At 33.7% G+C, this 21513-nt stretch overlaps 1 protein-coding gene and 2 long non-coding RNA genes across 4 annotated transcripts in view; 1 reads left to right on the forward strand and 2 right to left on the reverse strand.

The window, feature by feature from the left end:
• The window catches only part of eIF5B (eukaryotic translation initiation factor 5B), a 32070-nt gene that overhangs the window by 5680 nt on the left and 4877 nt on the right, over positions 1–21513 (reverse strand). For both annotated transcript variants that reach the window (XM_086916049.1, XM_086916050.1), the window contains 3 exons: positions 14757–14833; positions 14287–14494; positions 13805–13900 (listed from right to left, as the gene is read on the reverse strand). In XM_086916049.1, coding sequence (XP_086772175.1) covers positions 13805–13900; positions 14287–14494; positions 14757–14833 — 381 coding nt within the window. The remainder of the gene's footprint in view (positions 1–13804; positions 13901–14286; positions 14495–14756; positions 14834–21513) is intronic.
• On the reverse strand, positions 2553–12205 carry LOC147656262 (uncharacterized). Its single transcript, XR_015294731.1, has 2 exons — positions 11726–12205; positions 2553–3136 (listed from the first exon to the last, which is right to left on the reverse strand). It is a non-coding gene; the product is annotated as an uncharacterized LOC147656262 (long non-coding RNA).
• Positions 12489–19113, forward strand: LOC147656263 (uncharacterized). Its single transcript, XR_015294730.1, has 7 exons — positions 12489–13361; positions 13458–13725; positions 14188–14496; positions 14693–14925; positions 15067–15161; positions 16344–16512; positions 18543–19113. It is a non-coding gene; the product is annotated as an uncharacterized LOC147656263 (long non-coding RNA).

Here is a 21513-nt window from a genome sequence, read left to right on the forward strand (position 1 = left end):
AAATACGAATTGCTTTTATTAATGATATCGGATCAACGACAAAAGTGACATCAAAAGTATTCGCATAATTGATCTTTGAATTTTATCATTGTAAAAATATCTTTTTTTCTTATTCAATTGTTTGCAGGACACGCCAATAAGACGACAATAATCTTATTTAATTAAATCTAATCTAATTTATACTATATATATAGGCTAAATATTGAATATTGAATAAAAAATTTTAAATACATAACCTTTAAACCGATGGATTTTTAAATTCAAAATCAATATATTTTATTCATCGAGTATCAAAAAATATACTTTAAAATAAACTTTAAAAAAAAAAATGATACCTTAATACGAAATAGTGGAAATTTTAGACCAAGTAAAACTTTATTTGGAAGAAAATATGTTTGCGAAAAAATATGTATACATGTCTAAACATTATTGAAACAGCAAAACTAACCACCAGAGCGCACTAGTCTCAATACATGAAAAATAAAAGTACATAGGTTACGGAAGAAAAGATTTTTATTTTGAATTAGTTTTCTTATAAAATTATTTTCATTCAAGTTATTTAGTGTTTATTTTTTTTATATATATATACAAATATATTTATATTATGTTCGTTATAAAAGTGTTGTTTAATTGTGTTATTTTTTTTACATTACTATCTTCTAACCTCAACAAGAATGAATATTCAAAAGGAAGATTCAAGAGGAAATATATATATATATATATATATATATATATATACACGAAATAATAATAGTATAAAATTATTATATTCGAATTTAAGAACACCGTATAGAATGGTATATAGTGGTAAGAAAGCTCGAGCATGTCGTTTAGAATCGCGTTATTGCCGTAACACACCTGCAGCTGCAAGAGCGCCAAGTGGGCGATAAACCCGGACGCAAGTTTGCTTGGGGACACGCACAGATTGCCGCTTATCCTTTTCAAAGAATTGCCTATAATTACGATTAATTAATGATTACCTCCTTCGAAGAGTTTTAATCTATTCAAAAGCCTTCCTCAATGAAACTTTGTAACATCGAAAAGCCCATTTATAAAGGATGTCACTCTGATTGAAGAAATTTTATTATAAAACGACAATATCTGGTAAGATAACCTTACTTTCTTTCTGTATAAACAATAATAAAAATAATAAGAATCAAAGATATTTTTAAAAATCTTAAAAAAAAAAAAAACGATATTTTTGACGTAGAAAAAAAACATGAAGCAGCAAAGGGACGAGACCGAAGCGAGATCGAAAGAAGCAGAAGCAAGCATGGTATCAATCGATGGACAATGACCGGTCGTGTATTTCGAAACCCACGCCACGAAAGAGCAATATGCCCACACACACGCTTATAGTCAGTTCGAATCGAACCACGAGGTCTCTCGTTTCTTTATCCCCATAACGTGCTCTCTCTCTCTCTCTCTTTCTTTTCTCTTATATTCTTCTCGTTCCTCCGTTCCTGGTTACTTTTATGGTGTTGTACAATCGTCCGATTTTCGACACTCTTCGCGTCCTACCGCACGCATTACCATATACAGGATATATATATATATATACAATATGGTGCATCTTTAAAGAATCGATTTTAGACATTGAAATAAATAAAAAAAATTGATATATTGAAATATCGATCGAGGTTTATTTTTCAAATTATAAGCAAGAGTTTTATAAACGGAACGTAATGATAATATTTAGATAATATTAAAATGTGTCAGAAATTATTGTTCTATATGTATATTTTCTTTTTATTATAGTGTTGTTAAATTGATCATTTCTATTATACAATAAAACACCCTTTATAATTAGTAAAACAAATTAAAACAACTTTTATTAAAGCAAATGTATAAATATATCGTACCATACGTATATAATTATAATGATATAATTGTATCTTTTTTTTCTCTTTATCATTTTAATGATTCTTCGTGTAAATCTTAATATACGATAGATACTTTCTATTTTTCTCTCGATCCTGTTTATTTTTCATGCAAAAGTTCGAGTTTTTCTCAATCTCCTTTTTATTTTATCGCAAGAATAGCATATTAATTTGCCCGGCACCATCATCTTCAAGCTCCGTTAGCAATGCGACTGGAAGTAAACAGGTTTGGTCAATTGTTTTTTCAAGTTGGACTGGGAAATTGCCAAGCGTCTCGCGTATCGAGTAGAAGTGGAGGAAGATGGGAACACGTTTGGCGAGGATTCGCAATGTCTTCCTCGTCTTCGCGTGGGTTACCACGGATTCTTTTTCTTCTTTAAAGCGTTTCAGACTCTCTCGGGACACGTGGGAAGCCAGTCATGGGAAAACAAGAATTTTATAAAAATCAATTTATTTTCTTCTTAGGTCGGACTGGAATTCTGAATAGAAGAGATTTCACTCACAGTTAACGATATTATATATATATATATTAGGTAGCTTTTTTCCCCTCTTTACATTATGCAAATCTTCTCTGTTTTCCTAACTTTTATGATCCTATTCTTTCAAAATAATTTTAACGATACGTTTATAATATTCATATTTATAAAATATAAATATAATTATATTATTATGTACAATCTATAATAAATGATTTATTTGCAAAATACTTAAGATAACTTCCAATATCATTTATAAAGAACCGATTCATTATGGAGATTCGTCAAATTGCCTGATTATTCTATTTAACGTTTATCTAAATTTAAACCTAATTGAAATTGTATCAATTTATAGTTTGTTAATTTCATAATATTCATCAAATCCCAAAACTTAACTTAAGAGAATACGTGGTTAGTGGAAGAAAATTGAATAATGCAAATGATATCTTAATAAATGAATAAGAATATACGTTTCTTTAACATTTGCCTGTGTAAATAATAATATTTTAAAAGCAATAGTGTGTTCACTCTCTTTCTTTCTTTCTTTTCCTTCCTCTATCTATTCGTACATTTCTTACATTATCTTCGTCTCATTTGTTATCTTTATGCCGGTCATGTATCGTGGAACGACACAAGATATATTCGGTACCAGTAACGAACTGTGCCACTGATTAATACGTTTGTCGCTTGATCTATCCGGTGATTAGCGTCATTCTTCCGGTCCGGAAATGACCGCTCGATGGCGTTAGGGCATACATATGTTGATTTCGAAATATTTTCCTGTCAATGTAATAATTAGCTTTTTACGAGATCGAAATTACCATGAAACGAATAACTCTTATATCATTTATCATACCAAATTAAATCTCTACTTGTTAATTTTTTGGATATATTTGATGAATGAGATCATTGCGCATTTCTTTTTATTTCAGAACGATGAGATTCTAATTTATCAATCGAAATGGAGTAAGTATATTTGAAAAATTTAAATTTGTTACTATACTAAATTTACTGTACTAAATTTTTTAAATTTAATTTCGTTTATTTCATTGATTTGTTAACGATATTAGTAAAAAAAAACTAAAACTTGTGAAATTAAAATTTATTTTAGTTTAGCATTTTCGCAATGAAATCATAATTTATATACTATTGCATCAATGTTCTTGATCGTGTGCGCTATAAGTATAAAATTAAAAGCGAGACTAGCTGGCTATGTAAACAATGCCAAGTACCATTGCATTTCCTCAAATTCTTTGAAACACATTTTTCAAAACTATTACTAAATTATTTATATTCTATATCATTGTTCTTTCTTTATCTAATTAATTTATTTTATTTTGCGATATTTAATATATTTTAATGTTGTATTATTTATTCTCTACAAATAAATTAATTTTTTCATAAAAAATAATTTTCCAAAAAAAATTCAATGAAAAACAGACACGTGTCGTTTGATTTACGATCTCATTCAGCCAAATATACGTGATATTACATTAAAAGAATTAATTTGTTTTCTAAAAGATTCAATTAGTAATCGCATAAACAAAATTATTTTTGCTTTCATTCCGCAACGTTACTTTTTTAACTGCGCGCGCAACTTGATTCTCTTATTTACAATTGGTCGAGAAATGTGCCGCCGCACCACAACAACGGTCCTAGTTCCTTTGGACATACCGATTCGAAAGCCGGCCATTCTCAATGAATCTAAGTTTAGTGAAGTGATCAACTGGGGCCAACTTGATGTTACTCGAAGAACGTGTATCGTGGGCCAAATATGCACGTCACAATGTAAAACGGATTCAGAAATATAAATCGACGACAATGTGCGCATGCGCCACGCACGTGAAAGAAACTAGGAGAATTCATGTTAGAACTAGCGTGAATTTAACAATAATTATCAACGATTCTTCTTTCAGTAACGTACATTGTCCTCGAATGGACAAATGATTAATGAAGATAATCGAGGTTAATCGTGAGTGTTAGACAAACGAGTTTTATATATATATATATATGTATCTCTATACATATAGTATGATCGATTTGATCGATTATATTGTAAAAAAACTTGTCAAGCTTTATTAAATGAGTTTCATTAAACATGAGAGTTGTTTCGAAACTCTATTACGATAATTTTTACCTTTTTTTTTTGTCTTTTTTTTTACGACTTTTTATTCAACTATCATTTTCCATTTCAATGAAAATGTGGTACGAGATAAAAATGTAAGAGGTTATATTTATATCTACAGTATAATTAGAAAACCATTATAAAACTAGAATTATGATAATTTTTTTCCGCTGTAAAAACTTTTACAAGTCGTTTTATTTATTATATGTTTAAAAACTTTCAGAGGTTAAGTTTAGATTATCACAAGTCGAATTCAGTATAAATTTATTTCTGTAAGTAAAATTTTTTTTTAGGTTATGATCTTCTTTTATAATAATCAAAATTCATTTTACAATTCCATAAAATACAACGATTGAAAAATATTGGATATTGAATATCCGAAATAAAAATATTTCTTTAATTATTTTCGTATTAATGTAAGTAAAATATTTATTTGATTTTACAAATATATAATAAATATTTCAGTGTTATGCATGTCTTTTAATATAAATGAATGATATAATTGAAACGATTAATCGAAATAGATATTTTCTTCGGTACACGTGTAAAATATTTGAATATTATTTTAAAATTTGAAATTTTGTCCACTAGACAATTACAATTATATCTTAAAATTCATCGTCGTGTAGTGAGTGATTAATATTTCTATCTAAGTTCATACGATAATCAAAAAATATAAAAATACAAAGATAAAATAAAAATATACTTTTCTATTTACTTTCCTTGTTAGATAATAATCAAAAAATATTTAAAACAATTAAAAGTAAATTTGGACCCGTGAAATATTAAGTTTCAATTTTCATTCAAGCAAACCTATTTTCAATAATTATTTCCAATTGAGCAACAAATCATTTATAATCATTCTACTACAAACATTTACATTCCATGTAAAATATCTATTTTATATAATTGAAACTATACCTATGTTTTAAATTGCCAAAAAGAGAGAAAAAAGAAAAATCGTATATAAACGAGTTCCAATTTTCAGGAGTTTCCTTCACGGAAGACGGATTTCCGTGGAAGATAATAGAATGAGAATGACAGAAGAGGAAAGAGAGTGGAGGAAAAGGGGAGCGAAAACGAGACGAGAAGAGAATGGGTGTTGGCATCATCATACTCGGGAGCAGACGCTGCGAGCGAACGCGTGAGACGGGAACCGGAAGTCTATTTTCGTGTGCCGCACCGATTTAGAAAGCTTTATAGTTTGTACGAGCCTGAACGGCTACAGCCAACGCATCGTTGATGTGGCTCGTTGCTTTGAGCGCATGCACAAATTGAGATTTGTGCGGCATTCTCTCTCTTTCTCTCTCTCTCTCTCTTCTCTCACTATGTAGATCTATCCCATCCAACTATTTACAAACATCAGCCCGTTAAAGACGAAATAGTAAAAGTAATAATGAAATTTTTGAACGCGTGTCAATTTAACAATCTCATTTTGCTTCGTCTAATGGAAAATTACGTTGCGCGCAATTTGATAAATATTTTTTTTTTTTTTTTTTATATGTGCGATTTCTAGGACCAAATCACTTTCCAAAAGTGTTCTAATCTTTTGTTCTCAATCTTGTAACAATAGGGAAAAGGGGCGGTATGATTTTAACGAATAGAAAAGAAAATCGGATTAAAAAAGATTAATATAGGTTAGTATAGGTCGTCCTCTGTTTTTCATGGAAAATCGAATTCGTTGGACGAACGATAAAAAGAATATCTTTAAATCGGATCCATCCGCGTTATCGCGCATTCGTCACGATTTCCTCGTCGCGAAATAGATATCTGCAAGCATAGACAATATATTTCAATGAATGCCTTGTCAATCAGTAGATCGGCCACGTGCACGATACACCTTTGATCTATCGGCTGCGTTAATGAGCGTCGGACGGATGAGTCGATGAATGAAATCCCCACTACCGCCACTATCGATGTCCTTCCTTCATTCGCGCCATTCAATGAACAACCGTTTCTGAAAACCTTGACGGCTCTACTCTAACCCGTCGTGTATTTCGTATCCGATAATACGATACAGTGCCGGCCAAAAATTATTGCACATATACTTATTAAGACAATTGAGAATAACATTATTCATATTCGTCGATATTTATTCAAATATAAATACAAATTTTTCCACTTATTTCAAAGCTAATAAATAGCTTTTCGTATGCTTGATTCGATCGTGCCTTTTTAAGAATTACGTGACACTTACTTAAATAAAGATCAACGCAAATTTATAAATTTTTTTTTTTTTTTTTTTTTTTACTACACAAATAGTCCAGTTCGAAATTGAATTACACGGATAAAGAAAAAAATAATTTTCGCGAACAAAGATCCCCGAAAATAGAACAAATGGAACCGCGAGGAGAGGCGCGAGACATTTAAATTCGATACATGGAGAAGGAATCCGGACATTGAAAACGATACGATAAGCATTCTTTTCTTAGCCCAGGGACGGGAAGAAGGAGGATCCGTACAGTTTCGTCAACCGGCCGATTATCGTCCAGTATTCGTCGTTAGCAAAATTAATCGCGAGCCCGGGTAAAATGATCTACTCGACATTGGAAACTCGACATCCGGCCGGGCAATGTATCATCTCTCTCGGTCGTATCGCTCGCTCTCTCTCGGCCGCCTTTCCACCAACCTCTCTCTCTCTCTCTCTTCCTCTCGCTTCTCTCCTTCCCGAGTTATTTCTTCTCTTTTTTTCTTCCATTTTTTTTCTTTCTTTCTTTCTTCTTTTTTCTTTTTCTTTTTTGCCTCCGTTCGCTACGATAGCAACGTTAACCAGCTGCCTACTTAGAGAAACAAGACAGAGAGAGGGAGTGGGATGAAGGGAGAGGGAGCGAGCCGACGAGGAGAACGATAGAGCGAGAAACGTGGTGGGGATAGAGATGGAGAGAGAAGAGTTGGAATGAGGCAGAATACCCGCGTATACCAACGCATCGATGCCACTTACTCACCAACCACATCCCGTCTTTTGGCCTTCCGGCTTGTCTGTAACTTTCGTGGAAACGCCTCTGGCTTCCTTCCGGTCGTTTATCACTCGGTAGACGCTCTAAACGTAGATACGTTGTCCCACGTATGTTCATTTCACCCCCACCACGCATTCGTTTCTAAGCTGTCTCATCACCTCGCCCCTTCCCCCCCTCTCCCTCTTCGCGTCCAATTATTTTCTCTCCTTCCCTTTTTTAACTCTCTTCGTTTCTTTTCACTCCTGTTTTAAGATGGCGTAGTATCTCCTACCGTACGTTTATACGCCCTTCTTCTTCACTTCATTTTAACCTTTCCACTATATATATATATATATATATATATATATATATCGGGTCGCACGATTTTCTCTTTTTTTCGCGCGTTCTATCGCGTTTAGAAGGTTATTCGAATGCCACGCTTCGAAGGTGGGCGCAGTGTTTGTGCATTTGGTTTCCCGGCTCGATGATTATTTATTATAATTGCGCGTTAAATTTCTCTTCCAATTCTCACGAACAATTTATAACACGTAGTAACGAAATTGGACGTTAGACGTTAAGTCGAAATATTCTAGTAAAATAAAAATTATTTTTTTTTTTTTTTTTCCTATCCTATTTATCTCTTAATCCTGAAACGAATTTTACGAGATCAGCAGAGGGGAGAGAATTACAATTACGCCTATTGATAAATGAACGAATAAAAAATTTACCATTAACTTACCGTTCGGATCGTTAAATTTTACTTGAAGAAAAAAAAAAATGAGCTGCCATTCATCGTTTCTCTCCCGTAAAAAGAATTTTACGTTTTACTCGTATCTCGTTCGATAATGAAAATCACGTTTTATATATACATTCTATTTATTTCACGTTCATATTCGCGTGCTCGTTAATTAGCTTCCCTCGCGGTCCCGCTCGGCTAATCCGCTCCGACGTGTTAATTTTCCACTCGCAATCAACAAATTAACAAATATATTCCGGTAACCTGGCGGTAACCGACAACGACGGGGGGAGGGAGGGAGGGGAGGGGAGGGGACGTTACGAGGCATGAGGCCTTCCGCCGGAAGGGAACTCGCCGACCACGGAGTTTCCAGTTCCTGTCACTCCGTGGCGCTGCTCGAAAATCTTCCTCGCGTTTCCTTGATATAATTATCGCTGAACGTCGAACCCCCGACGATCGAGCGGAAGCCGCGTTTAAATTCGTAATGCCGTTCCGCTAATTATGCTCTAACCGTAATCCCATTAAAATAATATCCGACGTTGCAACGCCCGGATAAAATTTCACGATACCTGCGACCACGATACCTTCGATAAGTCGATATTTTTGGATTTTTTTTTTTTTTTTTTTTCCTTTGTAATTTGAATTTGAAAACAGGAAGATTACATTGAAGAAATCCGATCTATTTAAACTTCGTTTAGATTATATTTATTCGGTTTTTCGTAATTTTTACACGTTCTTTCAATTCCTTTTTTCTCCGAAATTGAATTCTCTTGAAAATTATTAACTTTTTTGAAAATAAATTTGACGAGATTTTAACATTTTCCCGCGAAGATCCTCGAAGATATTGATCGAAAATTCGTTCGTTTTATCGTAAAAAAAAAAAAAAAAAAAAAATTGTACTTTCAAATTCAAATGCAAATAAATACAGATAATGAGATTTCGTATCGATGATTGATCGATCGATAAAAAAAGTCGATAATAAAAATCATTTATTACGAAACTTTCAATGAAACTTGAAGCACATAAGAAGATAGCATGTTGTCGAAGCTGTGACACGATAAAACAGCCTCCTTCGTCTTTTTAGAGACCCTTCTTCGGCTAGACGGCCTTCTTTTTTTCTTTCTTTCTTTTTTTTTTTTTTTTTTCCACCGGCTACTCGTCTAGCGCTGTTCGAGTTTCCAGCTGTCGTGACACGACTTCGTGAAAGGGACTGAAGCATCGTCGACAAGGGGAGCGTGCTTTAACGAGACACGATCGATCTACCCTCGCCCGTATCGCGTCTATTCAGCCGTACCAGGAAGGGGGAGAGGGAGAAAAATACGATTCCAGGTAGATAGAATACGACGAGATAAGAGTATCATCCCTACATTTTGTCGTGCAATCGATATTATTAACCAAAAAAAATTCTGTCCTTCACTTTCACGTAGTGGAAAAATATATGAAATCTGTGTGGAACCGACTGTTTTACCGACAATTCACTACGAGATTTAAAATTGATTTCTAAAGTTCTGCTTTCTTTGACTTTTTTTTTTTTTTTTTTTTATACCTCAATAATTGGAAGAATTCTACAATTCGAAGATTTCGATTCGGAAAATTTCGCGTAAAAAAAATACCAAAATACTCAAAATTCGTTGAAATTGAAATATTGACATTTTTTTTTTTCGTGAACGAGAAGAAGAGCGGAAAAATGTATCGAGGAAAAGCGCTGGGTTCGGGTCATCGAGCACGACGAGAAGGAGAAAAAGGGGTAAGACGGAGAAAAGGAATGGCGGAACGACAAGAAAACGGCAGGCTAAAAGAATCCGCCGGATTTCCGCTCGACGTTAAAGCGCCTATCGAGGCCGTTGCGCAACGCGCGTGCACGCCCGATAACGATGGAAATGCCTTCCACGTTGCTCCACGGATCTTATCTTTGGAAACCGATCAGATTTTCATCGATATAACATATCGTTTACTACTCGTCAATGCAAATATCTCTTTCTTTTTCTTTCTCTCTGGAAATTTTGGTCGATGGTAATGATACCTTAATTACTGCCATCGGGATAATAATAATTTTTGAGCTGATGAACGATAGAAATTTAAATAACGAATGGAAATGCGATTGGAAAAAATTATGCTTCGGAATTCCATTAAATAATAATTAACGCTTTACAATACGTATGCAATTTTATGAATAACAAAATATTATTGAGGTAACGATTATTATTTTTAATTTATAAAACCCCCCCAAAAAAAAAAAAACGAAAAAAACCGATCTAATAATCATCGAAAGCGATTCAAACGAGTTCAGAATCCGCTCGAATTCGCGCGATGCTTGCGGAATCACGTAGAAGGCGTGTCGTTCTTTTTCTGAAGCGAGGCTCGCATCTTCCTTTCACGGCACGCTGCAGTCCATCGTGTTCTTCTCGTTCGCGAATACAGAGAGAGGGAGAGGGAGAGAGAGAGAGAGAGAGATATTCGACACGAGTTCAGAACTGACCTAAGCCAATGGCCACTCGTGATAGTCGACATCCGGTCCGGATCATCGTTCGTTAATAAAAAAGTATAATAAAGAAAACCAGAGATACGGAACGAATTTGTTCGCCTATCGTTTATGCAGCATATTCGGTATCCGTTGTTATATAATCATACGTGAACGCCGAGATCGATTGGGACAACTCTGTTTTCAATGATGAAATTGAAATGAAAATCCGTTCAAATGGATCTTTCTTACACCGAAAAACGTACAGTGGCTTCAAAAATTATTTAATCATCGTTATATTTTATAGAATTCACATACGTATTATAAGAATGAAATATGAAGCGTTACAAGAATATACTTCATTCGAAAGTAATCGAGTGAGATATATAATTGCGAAAAATTTCGAATTGCTTGCCGGGATAATAAGACATCCCAATGGAAAAATTGACAATTCTTATGATAATTATCCGGGCAGTATTATAGAGATTTACAAGTACTATTTGTATTGAATAATTAAATTTCAAATGAATTCATAGAAAAGTCGAAAACGCAACGTCGAAAGGGGTAGGGCCGAAAGAAGCATATACGATTTGAGAAGTGGAGGACGCGTGGGCCAACAACGTGGTCGGAGCTGCTTTCTACGCGCGGGCGAGAAACGCTGGTTGCATACATAGGACGGGGTTACAGCTTACTTGCCACGAATTTTACGCGTTTCTATCACCCACATACGCTTCGATATTATTGGATCGAATAATTTATACTCCCATTTGAATTCGAAATCTAGACCCATAGGAGCAATGTCCGACCACTACCGCTTCATCGTACTCACTCTCTCTCGTACTCTTTCTCTCTACTGTTCGGTTCTGCTACAACGATTTTGATTTTCAATCGATGTATCAGTAGCACTACGGAGAAGTTCACAGATATGTATAAAAGATTTTTGTATGTGATTTGTGTGTTTGAAAAATGATAATAAATAAAAAGGAATGCTGGATAAAATTTTTGCACAAAGAATATTTAAAAGTTAGTTAAGTTTTGCAAATTGCACTTAAAGTAGAGATTTATTTAATCAAATTATGTAATATTTATATAAAAACTTTTTTTTACTTACAATTTCATCCGTGAAATGTAAAGGTTGGTACATATCTTGTCAAGTTTTTTTTGAGGTTAGGATATCAACTTAATGTATTTATAATAATTCATGTCCAAAATTTTTAAAAATGAGATAGTTAGATTATGAATAAAATCTTTACAAATATCTCCATCAATCGTGGATGTAAAAAAAATGATCCATCTCCCTTAAAATTACTATTCTTCTCTTCATTCTCTTATTCTTGATTTTAATAACTGGCATTAGTTACAAATCGATCAAAGTATCCAAAGAATATTTAAGAATGGGAGTGTACGCTGATAGATTTCTCATCACTTATTCAAAACAATAAGAATGATTAGTAACGGAATATTATCGAAGATAGAATGGTAAGGTAATTCAATTTGACACAATATCGATCGATAAAACATGTGTACACCGGTAAAACAGTTGGAGAATTGACAACAAAGATACAGCATGTATCACAATTCACAATAGATTGGCGTTCAAATTTGACGAAATAATTGAATGTTGTCAAGTCAAAATAATTGAATGTTTCTTAAACGAGCGCGGAGAATACTTATGTCCAGATAAATCAACTCGATTCCTACGCAACGAAAATTCGAAACGATTCTTGCGCAAAGAACGCGGCCATTCGGAGGGGCGAAAACCGTTTGCCTAATAAATCATTTCGGTTGGCGAGCATGGTCACCAGAAGGCGTGGGTGTACTTCACGAGAATATACTTGGAATTTTTGTTTACGGAGAATTTGCAGCCTGCTAATGGCATTGCTACGCCTACGAATTCGAGGCTAGGCAACCTGTAACGTTCACGTGCTACCGCGTAAGGCGAAACAGCAAACGAAACTACCCACCAGTTTAACTCCTACGGGAAATGGAGAAGGAACTCGATCATCTATGGGACCAGTCGATAATTTCATCAAATTTTCTAAACGTTTACGAAACATCCGTATCTCTCTGAAACTATTATCCTTTAACTTTTTCATTACGATATCTAGCTAAAACTGTTCGATACATACGCATATGAAAGTTTTAGTGTCTAGTGTTTTTTTACAAGTGTCTACATTATCTACGTAACGCATAGCAATTATTTGGCAGCCATATTGTTGTCGAATCGTCTACTAGAGCGACCACGAAAACAAGTTTATTTTCTTTCGAAAAAAAAATGTCTTCTTAAAAAAGTATTATGGTTTATTTTATAGACTTGGTATGAAAATTTGTCGATAACGAGATTTAGAAAGAAATCTCAAACGATTAACGCGGAAAATATCGCATAAATTGGAAGACATTGACGTTAGTCGCACCTACGAAAAAAAGGAAAAAGAAACTAAAGAAAATTGGCTCGTGCGATTCATGTGTTCGACTATTCGATCGAAATCCATCCATCGATCGACCAACTTGGATAAATGTATTTATGAACAAGTTCACCTACGCGTCGACAAATCGATCGCTCGGCACAGAGAGCTCGAATCGCATGGCTCCTTAAGGATTCTGGTTCGAATTCACCGATAATCATATTCAAAAGCGATGAGGAAAAGAAACACACACGACTACCATGCGACAGGACTTTAAATTAATTCTCGAGACGAGTTTCACTGGTGTGATCTCGCTCGCGCGACACAACTTCCATTCGATTTGTATGCTCGATATACCATGACATTTTATAAACATATATTTTTCTCACTTGTGAAAAGAATGAATTCTAATCGATCGTTTTTTTTTTTTTTTTTTAGATTTCATCTGGAATTTAGAAATTAATAATAATGATAACAAATAAATCATGGAATATTAGAACGACGATAAAAAAAAAAAATTGAAAATAGAGATAAGTACTCGCCTTCCAAATCCTATCATAGAGAATTAAAATATTGTTTTCTAATTTTCTAATCGATACACGAAATTTTTTATTGGAAAATTAAAATTTGTCGTTGGATATGTTTCTAAGATGTTGTAGAAAGAACCGCTCTTTCGAATATTTCATTTTTCTTGATTTTGTCAAGTGTAAGTAAAATGTATTGATTAAATTTAGCATGCGTGATGAAAATTTGTGAAAAAAATAACAAAAAAAAGTAGTACTCACATCTTTGCTGGGTACGCAAAGCGGTGTTCCTTCTTTCACGATCCCAGCTTCTACCATCACTCCCATCACGATGGGATCTCGAGAATTGAAGATGTACTAAAAAAGAAGACGAATATTTTTCTTTAAGAAAGAGAATTTTTGGCAAAGATAAGAATGATCAGAACGATATATAAACAATATTATATATTTAATTATATTTGATATTTGTATTATTCAAAAAGCTAAATTGATCATTTCTAACTTTCTCATTTATGAATTACAATATTTAAATATAGAATTTCACAGAATTTCTCCGCGTATTTTCTCCAATTGTATTGATTTTGAATTATATCTAATACAATGTTATAAATGAAACAATTGTTTTTCTTTTTCTTTTTTTGCAGTTACAAAGTATTCACTGTACACGATAAAAGGCAATATGAAATTATTAGAGGACAATTCCATTATTTCTATCATTTAAAAAGGAATAAATATATGTATACCTGCGGCAAAATACGAAGTTTGCAGGGAAACACAGCAATATGCTTGTTTTCATCGCGTTTACGTTGCTTCAACTCCTCTCTATACGCGGTGAACTTGTCGAAGAGATGGTAAATAATATCCGCTTGGAAAATTTTAACTCCAAGGGAATCGGCCAATTCTTGGGCGTCTCTCTCTATCTTTACATCGAATGCGAGGATGGTGGCATATCTGTAAATATTGATCGATATTCGTCAAAATACAAATCAAAAGATGCTATATATATATATATATATATATATATATATATATATATATATATTAGAGATGTGGAAGAACTCGAGAATGTCTTAATATATCAATATAAAGATGAAACTTATTGTTTTTAACAAGAGATAAAATTTATACTTTTTTTTTTTTTATATATAGACAAAATACATTAATTACAAAACAATCGAAGCAACAGATCTTTCAAGAGAAACGAGCTACTCACTGACTGTCATGCTCCAACATGATAGAGGCCTTCATAACATCTTTTTTGACAACGGGGCCGATACGAATTCCGGCATACTGCAATAGAAAAAAAATTGTAATTTTAAAAAAATTGGATGCTTTGGTCGAAGCTGAAAAATCTACTAACCAAAAAAAAAGAAAATCAATTTGTAAGTATTCAAATATTATCCAATGATATCATCAGATGGATAGGGAAGATGGTTATCAAATTTTGTTAAAAAAAAAATTTCAATTTATTCATTCGATTATATTATTAGAGAACCAGACGTATGAATATTGTTTTGATCCAGTGTAACATCTTGGGTTGCGTGGGCCACGTTTAAACGGGAACTCTCGATTCAGTCGCAGCGGAGTTCCGTACTTGGAAGGAAAACAAAATATTAAGGTAAGGCATAAACCACTGTCACCGTAACATAAATACAGTGGAACGCTATGCGAATGTAAGCGTGTGCGCCTGTGTTCGACCGCAAAAATAACTAGTGACGCATGCTGTCCGGATTCGGCTTCGCGGCGAGACACGACACAACGTAGAAATAAACGCGCCGATGCAGCACCTACAAACAAGCTGTCTCCACGATTGTCGTTACGATCGAAACAAATCCTTTAAATTCTGCACAGATATGAATTAATCTCCGACGACGAGGTTTGATAAATTTCCTCCCTCTCCCTCTCTCTCTCTCTCTCTGCTGATAATTTCACCACAGAGAGTACATTACGAGTACAAACTTCAATTCTTTTTGGTAAAAAAAATTCTCGAGAATAATTTTCCAATTCGAAATAAGAATATTTTTCTTCTTCTTTTTTATTTATAAAGATAAAACGATATTAAAAATACTCCATCTCTTTTCACGAGTTGTATCGTGGCGATTAAACGTGAAGCTTTCCAAAAAAGAGTAAGCAGGATGAAATAATAATAATAATAGGCAGATCAATTTGGGAAAATAAGTTAAATATTTATCACGCGCGTACACGCGTGTTATTTAAGACTTTCTTCTATTAAGATAGCGCAACTTTCGAAAGATAATGTACGACTAATTGCCGCGGTGGATAAAACGATAAATAAAAACGCGTAACAGTGGCTAACATTTACGAGCTAATTTTCGAGTTCAGACGAGCAACGACGGGTCGATAATCATTCATCGAACGGGGGGAGGGGAGAGGAAACAGGACGAGTAGAAGAAGATGATAGGTTGCCGAGAATTTTGTGAAGATAAGACGGGTTTTTAAGACTTCCGGTGCGTGGTCGCATTCCGATATTAGGACGAGATACGGCCTAGCTTTTTTTCTTTCTTTTTTTTTCTCTTTTTCTTTTCCTGGACCACCGTATACAACCCATTAAGACGAGATATACGTTCTTTCGCTGACGTATAAATATCCGTATACATTCCGGCGTGGATACGTAATTGTTTTTCACTTTTGTTGCAAATAAGAAACGTCATCTGCATTCTTATGTAATTCCGTTACATACGTTGTAATTTTTATTGGGTTTTTTTTTTTTCCCCACTTATCAATTCACGACAAATTTTGTTCGTAATTTTTCCTTCTTTTTTTTTTCTCTCCTTTCTAGTCAATATCGATATCGACGGTAGAGGATCCAATAAATAACGCAGAAAATTATTGTAAATGTGAATGGACAACGATGGAAATCCATCCGACGATTTACACGATGGATGAACAGGCCAACGGAAGGGAAAAGGAAAGAAAAACGCGGACCAATTAGAAGGCATCACCGCTCGGTAAATGAGAGCCTACCGAAATACCGGTAGCTGGTCATGTTTCATTGATGAATTGTGATACCATCCGGTGGAACAAAGCAAAAAGATCGGGCGAGGGGTAAAATCGATCAATGTGTAAGACAGACAGAGAGAGAGAGAGATGTAACGTGAAAACGAGAATAAGAAGAGATGTCGCTGGTGAGGAATACAATATTAATGAAGTGAAGCATGCGAAAATACATAATTCAAAAGTGAGAAAGGGGAAAAGATTGTTGTTAAAAATGGCTGTACTGAAAATATATTTAAGAAGAAATACACTCGAGATTATTTAACGAATTTTTTCACTACAGTGTTTAGTTTCAAAACACATCATATAATCGGAAATTCGAAAATCGATTTGGCAGTAGTGTGCCTGTTTCAAACGGAACAGATGCTATCGAGAAAAGGGGAAAGGAGGAGGAAAATAGAAAAAGGGACAAACAAAACGAAGAAGGGGGAGGGGGGAGGGGGGGGAGAGGCGGTGAATAAAAGGCGTAAGAGGAACGAAGAAGGAGGAAGTGGAGGGAAAGAGATAGATCTTCACAGAGGAGAAAAGGCGGACGACAGATGTTGCCAACGAAAGAAAGCTAGTACAAACGAGAGGAAGTCGAGAGGAAGAGAGAAGAGAGAGGGCTAAAGAAGAAAGAAGGACGCTTCCGGCATTAAAAACCGGCTGACAGTGCACGGATCCTCTTCAGCCTCTTGTCACAACCGCGAAACGTTTGCCGAACAAGGAACTACTAATTTATTAACCAACCCTTTAACGGTACAATGAAATCATCAGAAATTCAAACCGGGCAATTTAGAAACTGAGAATAACGCTTTTAAACGTTAGTTAAACGTTGAATTTTTTAATCAGATAAGATCAATTAGATTTGACGATTATTGTGTGTGGCTTTAAAATGAATTTCTCCTCGTTCATCGATTCGAAGATTAATTTAATTTCATCGAGGTTAAATAATACTTTTTACAAACTTTTTATTAAGCCGCAAATCTTTCTCGATTTGTCTACTTCCACGGGTTTGCCGATTGTGTCATCATCTCGTGAAGAAAGAAATTAATTGATGATATTTAGTTTCGACTTTCGTTGTATTAAAAAAGAAAAAAATATTTTTATTGGAGTTATATAATTTCAGAGATGTTTTACGCTATTATTATCGATTCATTAATTTATTGTATGGTATTATTCATTGAAAGAAAGAAAAATTTGTCTCGAAAAAGGATAATTTTCCACTTTCGTATATTAATTGTGTCGCATTAAGAGGTAGAAATGAAATTCGATAAGTATCTATCGCACGTAGCTGAGTGAAAGAAACGTGGGAACAACTGGTTGCTAATTGACATTGCTTTGCACTGCATTCTCCACTTTCATTTCACATTTTTCTCTTTCTTTCTTTCTTTCTTTTTTTTTTACTTGTCCCTCCGTTGGTCCTCATTGTCATCGATTACCGGTTAGTTCAACGATAGATGACTCGTTTAACTTGTCATTTCTCGTTTTAGAAGTCTACACGAAAAAGAGGATATTTGGTCGAACAATTTCTGCATATAATATAAATTCGAGGCGATTTGTAAAATTTGCTACCCTATCTCGAACTTTTAATTATTGTTTTTAAATAAATAAATAATAAGTAAAAAATTATAAATAAGAAATAAGAATAAGACAATTTTCAATCAGATATAACGAAAATTTTTGTACATGGAAAAAATATAGATAAGAAATATTCGAATCTATTGATATGTCGCCATTTGTACGAAACGATTAATATTTTATCGATCATGCAATTAAGTGATAATCCTTAATACAAACTTTACACACCCTAATATAAATATATATATTTTTTTCGATATTACCTTCTAAAATTTAATCAATTCTTATAAAAAAAGAATTTTTTTGTCGAAAGTTATTGAATTGGCAAAAAAAAAAAAAAACAACTAAACGCTATCGTTAATCAGTTTCCGTCATTTTGAGATTGTTGGTCAACGGCTGTTTATTTTTCTTCTTTTCTTTTCAGAGGCCGACCATAATCTCTTAGAGCGGATTCTCTCTTCGTGAAAACGTATGGATATCGTAGGATGCCGGCACACGGCCGACAGAGCGTGCACTCGCGTGTCCGCGCTCCGCATATCCGCTCCCATGTCCTGGTATAGCTGCTTATATACCGCGGTTAAAAACAATGCGAGGAAACGAGCCATCTTTTCCTGCTATGGAAAAGGAGCGGAGAACTGCACCTCCGTCCGTCCGCTCGTCAACAAGTTCCATCGTGCAACGGAATCAACGATCGAACGATCCAAACTCGATATATCGCGAGAAATCGAGGCATTTCCACTAGAGATAAGTCGAAATCTGATTGAAATTTGCGAAACTCGAAATACTTGATTTTTTTCTTTTTTGATGTGTGGGGAATTTTTTTAAGGTTGTTATCAACCAATGATAACAAACAAGCTATTCTTTCTTTCTTTCTTTCTTTCCTTAAGAAATACTTAATTTTTATATTTTCTTTTATAATATAAACTATATAATATGATGAATTGAATTATTTATTTTTAATTAAATAAGAATAAATTTATAACGTGTAAATTAAATTTTTTATCCAAGTTTTTTTAATCACAAGAAAATTTTAGTAAAAAAATTTGAAGAATTTGAGAACTCGAAATCTTTTGAGTTTCAAAAACTCTATAATATATAAAGATACAGTAACAGCAGACATTTAAAACTCAAAGTAATGTTTTCTTATCCGAAAGATTTTTTTCGTTCGGGGAATAAAACATTAATTTCTACGTGGCTATATTACAAATAAGGTAGGTAATTATTAATCGATGCGCGTGGCATTCGCTTATTCCAAGAAGAATAGCGCGTGTCCCGGTTAAACTATTTAATTCGATCCTGCTTGCGCGCGCTTCTAAACAGGACGAGGACAGGAAGATACTGGACAAGAATTTTCAATTCGCCAACGCCAATCAAGCGGATATGCGTATACGTATAGTTCGAAGTTGAAACGAAATAATTCGCTTTTTAAATATTAAATATTTCGTTTCGATTGCAACATCGATTAAAATATTCGATTCAATTTAACATAACCTCAAATTCATTATTCGTGATGAATAATGTTATTCGACTATTTAGTTTTTCAATTTCGAAATTATTATATATATATATATATAATATCTAACAGAAACGAAGATCGAATTATTTTTCGTAAAAGAATAATAAATATTTTATAGAAGAACGATATTACGATTCAAATGTAAATATTTCGATTTATTCAACGTATATCGATTGATTGAAATATATTTCGAAACATCTGGCATAAGAAAAAAAATAAAAAGAAGAAGAAGAAAAAGAAGAAATCAATATTTGAATCGATAAAAGATTCCTTCAACGATATTTATGTCTCATCTCATAGAGACACAAACGTTTTATAAACCAACACACAGAGGACTACGATTCGAATCGTACGTCCGTCCGTTCGTCGATTCGTCCACCCACGGTGCTTTTGCTTCGAGTGTGGGCAGTTTCCTGTACGTTGGTCACGTATTCCTTTTTCCAGCCCACACGCGTTTGTGTCTCTGTGTTGGCAGAGAAGAGAAGTCTTCTCAGAGAATCTCTATATATTGTTAGTGAGTGAGGTTAGCCCGTCAACCCCATGATTTTTCCATCTCTCATTGAGAAAGAGAGAACTTTTGAACGAGAAATACATAACGGATAAAGATAGAAGTAGAGAAAAAAGAAAAATAAAGAAAGAGAGAAAAGAAATAAAAAGAAAAGAGAAGAAACTAGGCTACCTCTGGTCACTGCTACGGTCTACTCCCTCTTGCATGCCATATGTAAAAGCATACCCGCATTACTCGTAGAGTGACGAACCGTACTTACGACTGACTGCGTACGTGTATATGCGATAAACCTGACGTCACACGCCACGTGATCGTATGATATGGTGGGGGAAGCCCATTCATAATCCGCGGAAGGACAAGCTTAAGGCCGTTTCGGATGTTACCTCGAACTGAACCATCGTAGCTATGTACTTGCTATGTATTGCTTTTTCTTTTTTTTATGCGAACATTGCGAACGTGCGAACATTGAAGCACTGCTGTTTGAGCTAACAATCTAAATGCTATTAAACCGAATTAGAATATGAATAGTTATTAAATACATTATCGTGCAAAAATTAAAAATTATTTTTCCACTTGCAATTACATTATATAATTTTCTATTAATTTTATTATTTGTTATTTAATTAAATATTAATATCACAAATATCATTAGTAATTTCACTTACAACGATAGATTTTTTTATGAATAAATTTTTTAAAATTATAAAATTTTAATCTAATTTTTATTTTTTTAAGTTTTTAAATTTAATTTAAATAAAGTAGTGATTCCAAATTTTTGAATTGTAATATATTTAACTAGTACTTCAACAAAAAATCCTCCCCCCTCCCCTTTCTTTTTCTATCTCATTATGATATTTTTTTTATAACTATTGTCTTTCGTTTAATTATAATACGATAAATATTGTAACTATTGACTTATATTTTATATCGCATTAGAAGAAAGATCTAAAATGGACAATGCCTTAGAAATTTACTCTATAAATTCAATTTTCTTTTTATCTAGTTGAAAATTTTAATTAAGATATAACAATCATTAATTTAAAAATAGAATTTATATAATGAAAAATCACGAATCATAAAAGATGCCCTATAGACCAGAAAACCTATAAGGCGTGCTCACGGATGCACAACAGAGTTGATAGTACGATGGATCACAACTACAAGCATCATATATGACCAATGAGTCGTATCCTGCTAAACTGTTAAGAAGGAAGTAGTTCGTTGCTGCTGTTCTCTCTTTTTCTCTCTCCTTTTCTATCTTATTCCTCCCTCTACACATCTTTCTCTCTCTCATTTTTTGCCGGTTGCACAATTCGCTTTCTTTTTTTACGCTTTTAAAATTATTTTATAATTTCTTTCATTAAATATGAA

Source organism: Apis florea, unplaced genomic scaffold (assembly GCF_048593485.1).
Source record: "Apis florea isolate Af1SG1 unplaced genomic scaffold, ASM4859348v1 contig_37_pilon, whole genome shotgun sequence".
In the NCBI taxonomy this organism is placed as follows: domain Eukaryota; kingdom Metazoa; phylum Arthropoda; class Insecta; order Hymenoptera; family Apidae; genus Apis; species Apis florea.